Raw genomic sequence first — 11,448 nt, forward strand, 5'->3', positions numbered from 1 at the left:
TGCCGTGCGGGGTGGGACTAAGCCGCGGAATGCGATTGGCTGAGACGCGGCTGGCTTGGAAAATATGGCGACGGCCAAGGTATTGCACGTTGTTGCGGATTCCGGAGCTTTCCTGAGGAATGCGGTGCTCCAGGTGAGTGTTGGGGGGCAAAGGTTGGCGTGGGGGTTCGGGTAATCGCCGTCAGAGGGTGACTTCTCTTGTGTCTGTAGGACATCGGCACGCATATCTACACGGTGCGGGATGTGGTGAATGAGATCCGCGATAAGGCCACCAGGAGACGATTGGCTGTGCTGCCCTACGAGCTGCACTTCAAGGATCCCAAACCTGAGACTGTACAACTAGGTACGCATAGACCTGACGGGGTGGGTGGAGGAGGGAGGGTCGGGAGAGGAAAGAACTACAAGTTCCAGCATGTCCTGTCACCCTGATTTCCTCCTGTCATGTGCAAGGTTAAATGCAAACGTGACACAAGGATAAGAACCTAAAAATGGGCTGCTGGAGGTGTTAAATCAGACGCATGGACACATATACATCATTAAATGCCACTTGTGGTCAGTGTCAGGTACCTTCAGATGACTGACAAGTTCAATTTCTTGGGCTACCAGAAAGGGTTGTGCTCCAATATGCCAATGGCAATCGCCTACTGTGGTCATTAGCTCTAGTTTGACCCATCACTGTTATTGGCATTAGGAAAAATAATGTTCTTTAAAGTACACCTGCACAGATAGAAATATGAAGGTTGCCAGTTCTGACCTCTTCTGAAAAGGCTAGTTGCTTGGCTGTCTTTGGCTGAAATACATATATCACTAGAGGGATCCCCAGCAGGGGGAAAGAGGTCCTGATTCCCCTATAGAGATCATCACTAGAGGGATCACCAGCAGGAGGAAGGAGGTCCTGATTCCTCTATATAGATCTTTAGTTATCACTAGAGGGATCACCAGCAGGAGGAAGGAGGTCCTGATTCCTCTATATAGATTTTTTTAGTTATCACTAAAGGGATCCCCAGCAGGAGGAAGGCGGTCCTCATCAGGTGCATCACTGAAGGGATCCCCAGCAGGAGGAAAGAGGTCCTGATTCCTCTATATAGATTTTTAGTTATCACTAGAGGGATCCCCAGCTGGAGGAAGGAGGTCCACATCGGGTGCATCACTGAAGGGATCCCCAGCAGGAGGTCCTCATTCTCCTATATAGATCTTTAGTTAGACTTTATTTAGAATACTGCATCCAGTTCTGGAGACCTCACTTACAAAAAGATTTTGATGAGATAGAGTCCAGAGATGGGCAACAAATGGTACAGGGATAAAGCATATCAGGAGAGACTGCAGAAACTTAAAGGGTTTCTAAAGCCTCCGTTTTTTTTTTGCATATATCTACTGCTAGCAAGAAGTAGATATATGCAAAAACTTTAACAGCGGTTTAAACTTACCCCGTCTTCGCCACGCCGTCAGAAAATCCGAAACTGCTCGGGCTGCCGCAAAGCATCTTGGGGCGGACACATTGCGCAGTTCGGATTTTCGGCCGGGAGACGAGGAGAGACGCAAGGTAAGTCTATGGACGCGTGCACCCGCATGCAGACACTGTGGGACAGGTGGCAGCAAGCTCAGCGGAGTCAGCGCTGGATTGGAGACTCGCCACAGCGCTGGAGGAACAGATGAAAACATCAGGAAAGAAGATCTGATTAAGAGACATCATTTAAGGTAAGGGCTAACATTAAACCCTCATTTTTTCACATAAACCAATACTGTAATGTGCGCCCTACTGTAATCCATGGTTGTTTCCCTTCTCTTTGCTGCTCTTCCTTTTTAAATCCTCATGTCTTCTCATGCTTGGGGAGAACTTCCCTTTTCAGCTCAGGGCCTCTTCCTGTAGTGCTGGCTCAGGTTACAAACCTATACAAACTTATACACAGACACCGTGTATCTATTCCTGAGACAAGGCAGGCTGCTGCAAAACAGAAGTTCTGCCCAGCATGAGAACAGATACAGATTTAAAAGGAAGAGCAGCAAAGAGAAGGCAAACTACCATGGATTACAGTAAGGCGCACATTACAGTATTGTTTTATGTTAAAAAATCTGAGTGTTTAATGTCACTTTAACATTGGGGGGAGGGGGAACAAATTTGACTTTAATGTCACTTTAAAGCCTACTTCCGGGGAAAGAAAAACCGCCCCTTGCATTGGGGCTACTTCCACACTGCAGGGCTTATCTGCTCATTTATGTCTAGGGGAACTGTTTAAAGCAGTTTTACTTACCTGACCCCTAATCCCCTGGTAGTTGGCACTCGCCTCCTCTCCGGCTTGTGGATTGTCCCTCAGCTTCCTTGCATCTAATGCAGAGCTATGGACCCTGCATTAGACATGATGATGTCAACAGGTCTATGATTGCTGAATTGGAGTGGGGAAGAGGCTGTGGTCACCGGTCTTGAAGTCAGCAGGAGGCGGGGGTTTGTTGTCTCTCCACGAAGAGCAGAAGAATAATGTTCAGCCTTGGTGGATGTTTCCTTTAGTAACTCCCCTGTTCTTCTCTGCTGTGGTAGGGATATCAGTGTGCTGTCCCTACGTCTCACCAGTGTCTGCTTTTTTAGATGCTTTATCAGGTGAAGGGCAGTCAACTGACTTTCTTTTGCAAAAAGTAGGATTGCCAGCGGGGGCTTGGAAACAGGTGCCCTACTTCTGTGATCCCAATCATTAGTCTCATTTCAAACAAATGGGGACAGGAAGGTATGTCAGCCAATCCTTTGTGACCCAAACTGAAAGGTCTTGCTTGTGAGCAGGTTCTGGACTCTGCAGAGGTGCACCACATGCTAACATTGTATTGTCTCTATTTGTTTTACAGTGACAGAATTCTCAAAGAAGACTGGAGACTATGGCAGCCTATCAGCCACTGACATCAAGGTTCTGGCTCTCGCTTACCAGCTTGAGGCTGAGCATGTTGGAAAGGATCATATCCGAACAGAGCCAGCTAGTAAGGTGAGTGGCAATAGATGTTGATGGCTAACTGGCTGAGAGTAGAGGCTGAGAATTGAAGGGGATCAATATTATAGCCTGTTATGCATGAACTGTATGTAAACCCAAGAACAAAAATTGAATATATTGCAGCGTATCAGTCCTTAGATGTGGAGGCAGCATTCGTTTTCCTGCCAGCAGTACTTCCTGCCCTATGTTGACAACACTCACTCGCTGCACTGTATCCTGCTGTCTGCCCCACCGGACACTGCTACAATCCTGAGAAATCCTCTGCTGCAGGAACCAACTCTTTAGGGGTCTCACTGGTTCCTCCCATCGACCTCCACGTCACTACTGTGTCCGGTTGTGACTTGGAGGTCGAAGGGAGAAACCAGTGAATTCTTTACAAAAAGTAAATGCGAACTTCCATGGTACCGCGTCATGTTATTAAATTAAAATATAATTATTATTAACAAGGAACTGCGGGATTTATTCAAATTAACCCTTGCAGTGGGGCTACACAAGGGTTAAGCGCTAGTTCTGGTCAAGGGACGAAAATATACTCGCCTACTCCTCAGTCCCGCTGCGGTGCAAGATCGGTTCCTGCAACTTCTTCTCCCCTGGCATTCCAAGGACATGTGACATCATCACGTCTAACACAAGTCCATTAGGAGCAGTGGGGGAGAGAGTTGAGTGAGGATCAGGTGAGTATATCTTCATTTTCGCTCCTGGAAACGAGCACTGAACCCTTGCGGTGCGAAGGTAGCCCCACTGCAAGGGTTAATTTGAATACATCCCGGAGTTCCTCTTTAAATCTCAAAAATGATTTTAAGAACGTGAAAATGTTCAACATATTAGATTATTTTTTTTATTGGTCTGATATATATTCATTTATGATTCATTTATGATGTACACGTTGGCCAGCTGTTGAGAATGGCAAAATCAAATGTTCTGAGTGTAATTTCTCTTCGGGTTGAATGACCTTCAATAGGTTCATTTATACAGAACAGGGGGAATGGGGGAAAATACCAAGTTATGGACATTAGAGGATCATAGGAAACAATTGTATGTCGGTAGGGAGATGTAATTTTACAAATCGAGATCACAGGAGGGAATGAGCATATAAATGTAACCGTTGCTTAACTCCATTGTAGCAACAGTTACGTTAATATGCTCATTCCATACAGCAACAATGGCTCAAGAGTAGGTGTAATATTTAAACATTTTGTTTTTGTCTATTTAGACATTATACCCTTTTATCCCTAAATACATGTTTGTTTTTTCAGGTCTCTGTCAGTACTACAGTTCGGCACCCGGAAGCTCCTGTTAATGTGGCCGGATTCCACTTCCCGTCCAAGGTACCTGAAATTCTCAGTGTTTATCCTACTTTATTTAGTTTCTTGTATATTTTATTGAGCTTTTGACATAAGTACAAGTGTGCAGGGTCAGGAGGCAGGCTTCCCCTCCATTTATGTACAACAAAATGTCAGAGGTAGGTACATGGTAAAATGCAGAGTATACATGGAAAAGTGTGCAATACAGTTGGCTGTCGGGAGTAGTGTGGTCCCCACCGCCGTGCTAAGACAGAGGGGTAGGAAAAAAAAAGTGGGCATTAAATGTAGGGGGGCCCAGCTGAGGTAAGCCTAGGAATATCATCCCCTTTGTTTTGATACCAAGAAGTCAGAGAAAGATTTGGAGATGAGGAGATTTAGAGAATTCAGGCCGGTTGCTCCTTGTCACTATAAAATTTTGATAACTATTGTATAAGTGGTCTGTCAGTTCTTCCTTTCTCATAATATGATTAAGTTCACTGACTCACTCCCTAACGTGGGATAGTCATTATTCACCAGTGTCTGGGGATTAGCGTCCCGCTTGCAGAAAGGAGTAGGGATGCCCCAATACTTTTCAGATACCAGTTCAGATATTTGGCATTTTCATGAGAACTATCAGGGTTGCAGCTGGGTCCTGGCTCTGGCGCTCCACCACTGTCCTGAAATCATTAGTCTGTATTGTTTTAGAAAAACTGTCACATGACAATAAACAAAAATGTTTCACTACTTGTGTCTGTGAGTACTTGGAGAAGTATCATCCCTTAATTTTATATTTATAAAAACAAAATCATACATTAAAACAGCGATGTACAAATCCCAGGAGCTCCGTGTGCTCCCTACAAATGACAGCCGCCTCCTAACTTTTTAATTTTTCTCTAGTCTAGTCTTGGAGCTGGAAAAGTATCTGTACTTGTACCGAGTACGGTACTTGGTATCGGTGCATCCCTAGAAAGGAGGAATCTTAGGAGGCTTTTCTTCGCTAGCTTATAGGTACCTCGAGATCATGAGAGTAGGGCCACTTCTCATGAGAGTAGGGCCACTTCTGATGTTTCCATCCATTCCAGTGATTGGATTGCAGAGCCGAAAATTGCACTCCAATAGGTTCAGATATGTCATTAATTCCACCCAATGTGGAGCATGGTGCTGCCTTCTCCATATCCCCAACAACTATTAAAGACTAAGGGCCTGTTCACACGACGTCCGTTTTCTGTGCTGACCTGATCCGTACGCTCCTGCATTAAAAATGTATCCCTATGTGTTTTATGGGCTACAGTTCTCACGTGCGCAGTCTGTTCAGCTTACGACAGAAAAATACTGCATGTCACATTTTGTACGGTCAGGAAACGCAAACGCGTCAAAAACGCACTGCACTGCATCTAACATACTAACAGCCCCACTCCAGCAAAAAAACTGGAACGCATCAAAAACGCGGCCAAAACGCACTGCATCAGTAGCACCGCGTCTGCAGATCCGGACCTGATCAGGACTTGAAACTCATATGAACAGGCCCTGAAGGGAATAATAGTGAAGCACCTCTACCACCGGGTTATTATCTTATGTTTTGTTTTTTTCCTGTGTTTGACTTTCTATACTTGTTTCAAAGTTTGGGAAAAAGTATTACTCCCGGTGTGCGTTCAAGATGGGCTGTCCCAGTTCTTTCTCCCAGTCCCTAGTTTAAAAGGGTCGTTTTATGAAGCCTGTGAGCTAGCAGGATATTGTAGTGCAGTCTGTATAGTCCATGCATGAAGTCTGCTCTTGTGTACCAAACACAAGTCATGAGTCCTCACACTGCTTGTTTTATTATCTGTATAGTTGCATAGACTATGTCTCTTCTCCAGTCTGCAGGTAAAAAGGACGGCTCACCAAAGGCCACAGTGGTGGAGGAGAGGAATGAAATTAGCCAAGAGAACAAAGAGTTCAGTTCTTTCCTTTTTTGGAGGAACCCCTTGCCCAGTATTGAAGATGACTTGGTAGACCTCATGGTACGTCATAACTAATCATAACATAAATTGCTCCATGGACATTACTGCCAATTCAGGACCTCTGCACACTTCTGTGTTTCGAAATCCATGCATTTTTATTGCACTTGTTCTGTTGTTTTTTTTCCCCATGCTTTGGATGAGCGTTGTCAACGTTTCTAAGGCAAAGGTCACTTCAGTTCTTCTTGTGCGCCTGCGCACATTGAATCGCATATAATTTGCCGTACACATACACTCTCCACTGACCGTGCTTCTGGATCCTGCAGTACTTCTCTTCCTCCATTGGGCAGCCACTGATGATATACATTCTGTGCCGGGCTGTAGATTGCATGCACTGTGCACAGAAGGAAAAAAAAAAGCCAGAGAATTTGCATGACTCTCCCTGCTGGTGACTTTTTTTGTTTGTTAAAGGAGAACTATGAGGTGAGTGCTTTTCACTCACCTCATAGTTCTAGCCGACCTGTGACAATGAGACTGTCACAGGTCGGCTCAGTAGATCGGGAGGTGAGCGAACATATACCGGTGTTCGCTCACCACTCGATCCTGTCACGGCTCTATGCCATGACAGGGGAGGGGCTGGATTCCCCCCGCTCCGATCCGCCAGCGCTGACTGGCGGAACGGAGGGGGGAGGGCGGGTACAGCTGGCTCTAGATAGGCAGAACCAGCTGTCACTCACGCAGCTGGGCGGATCTCGACATCGATGTCGGGATCCGCTCCGGCTGCGGCGTCTCAATATACCGCGAGCTCGCGGTATACTGAGCTTAGGGAAACGGGAGGACGCTAGTTTGTGTCCTCCTATTATCCCAAGGAGAACTATGGGGAAAAGCCCTGACCCCATAGTTCTCCTTTAAAGGAAAACTGCACTCATTAAGAAAATGTGGTTGTTTTTTTTTTCCACTTAATCTTATTAAAAACAAACTTTCCATTTTAATCTGCAGCCACTGTAGTTTTCTAAAACTGTTCAAAAAAAATCACAATATGGCAACCTGGAGGCATTCTGTACCTTAGGGGATTACCTCCCCAGAAATGTCAAGTGTCAGTGTGATTAGCTAACAGATTTTCCCCGAAGTCTGCACTTGGATACAAGTACAATTATGGGAACCACTTGCAATAGGAATTACATTTTTTAGGGGGTTGTTCTCACCATCCAATGTGTTCATCGCACAGTGCTGTGGCATGAACGCACTGGATCGCATAAGCCTCCCCAGGTTCTGTGGCGTGAGGGGGAGTGGTTTGTGCCATTCATTTCAATGGCTCCCTAAATCACCTGCACCAGAACGGGTGGTACTGTACTGGAACGCAGGGCATTGCGGTACCACGCATTTCAGGCATTGCGGGCGATCACACTGCAGGCAGGAGGCATGTGATTTTGCGATCCAGTGCGTTCGTGCCACAGGACTGTGCGATGAACGCACTGGATGGTGTAAACAGGCCCTAGGGTTAATCACTAAGAAAGGGATGCCGACACTGCAACTTTCCTAAGTGCACCAGGTTGTTGTATTGAACCAGACCCCACCTTCCCCACTGTAGAGGAATCGGTTTGGAAAGGACATGCTGAACAGAAAAAGGTTGGAATCTGCAACAAAGTGTCTGAAATGCTTACAATATACACAGATCACCCGTGGGGGGATTTTTTTTTCTCAACAAAGTTGAGCTAGCCTTTAATTGACTTTGTTTTCACATTAAAGTGTATGTAAACTCTTTTACATCCCTCTAGGCATATAGGTTGGAAAGTAAAAGCAGGGGTGATAAATCTAAAAAGTCCATCTTTATTGTAATCCAGTAAAAACTGTTGGCCGGAAAGGATTAAAGGAGAACTATGGGATGAGTGAAATATACTCATCCCCATAGTTAGAGCCAATGTGTGACCCTGCAGCTCTATTGATCGAGAACTGAGCAATCACATACCGCTGAACGCTCAGTGCTCCTGTAACCCAAAGAGAACTTTGTCCAAAAATGGTTTGGACATACCGTAGTTCTCTTTTAAACATCAATCTGAATGTAACAAAGGTATAACTGGTTGATTCATTGGTTTGTCTGTTGAATACTTATCGGTAACATAGTAAGTCTAGGCAGCGAATACATTTTGATATCCAAGTCGTACCCACAGAATGATATTACTGTGTAGCAATGCTGAGAGTAAAAGCAATATATCGTATCTAGCTGAAATGATTTGTCCCCCATGTTGACAATTCCAATGATAAATGTGCATTACCCCCTTATAGCAACAATGATTTTCAGCCTACTTGGTTTTTTTTTCGTGTCGCACCCAGAATATCAGCAGGTGTAGCTGTATATCTACGCTTTTTGGGGTTGATTTACCAAAGGCAAATAGAGTATTCTCATTGCAGGGGAATTTTCCCTTAGCTTAGTGAATGTGGTGAAAATGATCTTTGCCAAGTTTACTCAATCACATGCATGGAAAATAAATATTTTTTACATGATTTTTGCTTGTACATGATTGGATGATGGTAATCAGTCTTTAGTAAATCAACACCGTGTTTGGTATAGGTTGGAAACACTGTAAACCATCCATAAATCATAGGAATCAAAGTAACAAAAATCCCGGAGTGCTCTAGGTCACATGATCACTTTCCTTGTAGAACACTCTGTGAAAAATGTCTTGTATGATACTTTAAGCATGCTTTCCAGAAGCTCGGATGTACAGAGATATATGTATATCACTGTCCAGGTTTGTACCAATGGCTTTGTGAGATGCATTCAAAGGGAAACAATTGAGAGGTTCTCTTGAAAATTTCCCCCTCCCTAAATTGGGCCGATTCATTTTTAAATGCGTCTCGCACATTGCTACAATCTGATGGTGGGAGTTCTTCCCCGATGGCGGGTGTTTATCTCTAGTGCTTTGGTCCTACAGAATGCCCAGGCAGTGTCAGTAACTACCAGCCCTGAGCCAGTGACATCACAAGACCACACATTAGAGGGGCCATCTGCCACATCTGGGGGTGAAGATGAACAGGAGGATGATGATCATGGTGATAATGAAGATGATGGAGGTTGGATTACACCTGAAAACCTTAAACAGATCCACCAGGACATGGGTGTCCGCGAGGCTCCGGGTAACGTGATTGTCGGCTGCTTGACTACGGATTTTGCTATGCAGGTATCGCAGCAACCATCCCTTGTATTCTATCATCTTATCTTTTCATTGTTACAGCTGATCATGAGAGCAGCCCTGCGAATGCCACTCCTAACCTTCTCTAATTGCAGAACGTACTCATACAGATGGGACTCCATGTGTTGTCTGTGGATGGAATGCTGATACGCCAGACCAGAAACTACATATTACGTTGTCATGGCTGCTTCAAGTGAGTTCATAACAGACTTGATGAACTTTTTAATTAGTGTTTTGTAAAGAAATGTAATGTTCAAAGGCTGCATCTGTGTAGCAGTCTCTATTTTCTTTCTCCACTCTCCTTTTGATTTCTCTCCTTTTTCTCTTCACTTCCTCTTCTTCTTTTTCTTCTCTCTCTACTCCTCAATTTTCTCTCTCCTCTTTCTTTTCTGTTTTCTCTCTCCTTTTTCTGTTCATCTCCTATTTCTCTTTCCCTCTTTCTCTCCACTCTTTCTCCACTCTCTCTTTTCTCCTCTTTTCTCTTTCGTTTTCTCTTTTCTTTCTCTCTCCTTTCTAATAATTTCCTCCTTTTCTCTCCTTTCTCTTCATTCTCTCTCCATCTCCACTCTTCTCTGTTTCTCTCTCCTCTCCCACCCCACCCCCCCTCTCGATCAATGTGGGCATATGGCATACAAGAGTTTCCTTTTTCTTCCAGGACAACTTCTGACATGTCCAAAAATTTCTGTCCTCATTGTGGGAATATGACCATGAAAAAAGTGGCCGTGTCTGTCGATGAGGAAGGAAGCCTGCACATGCATTTCTCCCAGAACCCCAAGGTCATGAACACCCGGGGCATGAGGGTAAGCCAACTGCAGGAAAGTGTGAGCGCTTTTTATGCACTTACACACATTATGTTTATATAAATATTTTTTTTACATTTATTTAGAATCAAAATGTTTATACCAATATTTAATATGCATTAATAAAAACAAGTTTATAAAGCACAAGTGGCTTTCTGATGAGACCGAATGAGTAAGCACTACAGCAGCCAATCACCTTTCCTTCTCAGCCTTTGATTGGACAATGATGGAGCAGTAGCAGATTGCTCAATTCGGCCCTTTTGTTCTTTCCTTCTGTACGCATGTTCAGTGTTGTTCCCATAAACACTTTGCAAAGTGAAAGAGCAACAATTGTGCTGAGTGCTGACCGCCTCTCTTATAGTCTGTGAACAGGATTACAGGAAACTAAAAAGACCGAAACCTAAGCAAGTGGTATGGGAACGTACATTAAATGTTGTGCTGGATTTCAGGTCTCTAATGAAATTAGAATGGCAGCTCCCTGTAAGAGAAGGGGTTTATTTATAAAATTCCCACCCTGCATATAGCCAGGCAGATGCTGTTCGTATGGCTTTAGCACCCCAAATGGCTCTAACAAGTATAGGAAATTATACTCATCAGCGCCATCTAGGAGTGGTAGTGCCGTGCGAATGGCATCTGCCTGGCTGTACGCGGGTGGCACTTTTATAAATGACCTCCATAGTGTTCTAAGCCCTCTGATTTCTATGTGTTCTCTCTGCAGCATTCATTGCCTGCCCCACAAGGAGGAAAGCACGCGTCAAACCCGCAATTAGTCGGCGACCAGCATTTTCCCCAGCAGCGTCTCTCCAAAAAGGCCAGGTCTAAAACCGACGTCTTCAACCCAGATTACATTGCCGGAACGTCACCCTTTGTGGAAAATGACATCTACAGCCGTGCCGCCAACCTGAACATCAGAGACACAGCACAGGGAGCCGGCCGCAGGCGTGTGAACCCCAATGCCTCCAGGAAAAAGGGTGTGAAGAAGAGATGAGGGGCAGAGCATGAGTTGCAGCTATATTTATTTATATGGTGCCTTTTTAAAAGCCAACCTAGGATGGAAAAGTGACATTGTTGTGGTGTAACTTGTTAGCTTAAAAAAAATGACTGTGTTCTGGAGTTAAATGCATAGCCCGGCCCCCTGCTGATTCCAACCTGGCAAACCATGCTCGATGTGTCAAGACTGCTCAGGGTTGGTATGCTGGTCATGTAATGTTGGCAGTTTGAAGGAGAACTATGAGGTGAGTGATTTTCACTCATCCTCA

At 44.7% G+C, this 11,448-nt stretch overlaps 1 protein-coding gene across 2 annotated transcripts; it reads left to right on the forward strand.

Moving 5' to 3' along the window:
• Nucleotides 1–39: 39 nt before the first annotated feature.
• NOB1 (NIN1/PSMD8 binding protein 1 homolog) lies at nucleotides 40–11,224 on the forward strand. Of its 2 annotated transcripts, XM_018560955.1 has the most exons (10): nucleotides 40–133; nucleotides 211–343; nucleotides 2,836–2,969; nucleotides 4,232–4,303; nucleotides 6,130–6,262; nucleotides 7,533–7,537; nucleotides 9,198–9,377; nucleotides 9,485–9,582; nucleotides 10,045–10,189; nucleotides 10,908–11,224. In XM_018560955.1, exons 1-10 carry the CDS (start codon nucleotides 65–67, stop codon nucleotides 11,175–11,177), a joined length of 1,239 nt encoding a protein of 412 aa, XP_018416457.1. In that variant the 5' UTR covers nucleotides 40–64; the 3' UTR covers nucleotides 11,178–11,224. The 2 variants fall into 2 exon arrangements, with proteins under 2 accessions (XP_018416457.1, XP_018416456.1); XM_018560954.1 differs by lacking the exon at nucleotides 7,533–7,537 and having other exon boundaries at nucleotides 6,115–6,258; nucleotides 9,132–9,377.
• The last annotated feature ends 224 nt before the right edge of the window (nucleotides 11,225–11,448 follow it).

The sequence above is a fragment of the Nanorana parkeri genome, unplaced genomic scaffold (assembly GCF_000935625.1).
Source record: "Nanorana parkeri isolate BGI_ZX_2015 unplaced genomic scaffold, ASM93562v1 scaffold490, whole genome shotgun sequence".
NCBI lineage: Eukaryota > Metazoa > Chordata > Amphibia > Anura > Dicroglossidae > Nanorana > Nanorana parkeri.

Bases quoted from the DNA above. Each gene is read 5' to 3' on its own strand.
- NOB1 (XM_018560954.1), top strand. From the start codon at position 65: ATGGCGACGGCCAAGGTATTGCACGTTGTTGCGGATTCCGGAGCTTTC. The intron at 134-210 runs GTGAGTGTTGGG...TTGTGTCTGTAG, and splicing joins TGAGGAATGCGGTGCTCCAG to GACATCGGCACGCATATCTA. The intron at 10,190-10,907 runs GTAAGCCAACTG...TTCTCTCTGCAG, and splicing joins TGAACACCCGGGGCATGAGG to CATTCATTGCCTGCCCCACA.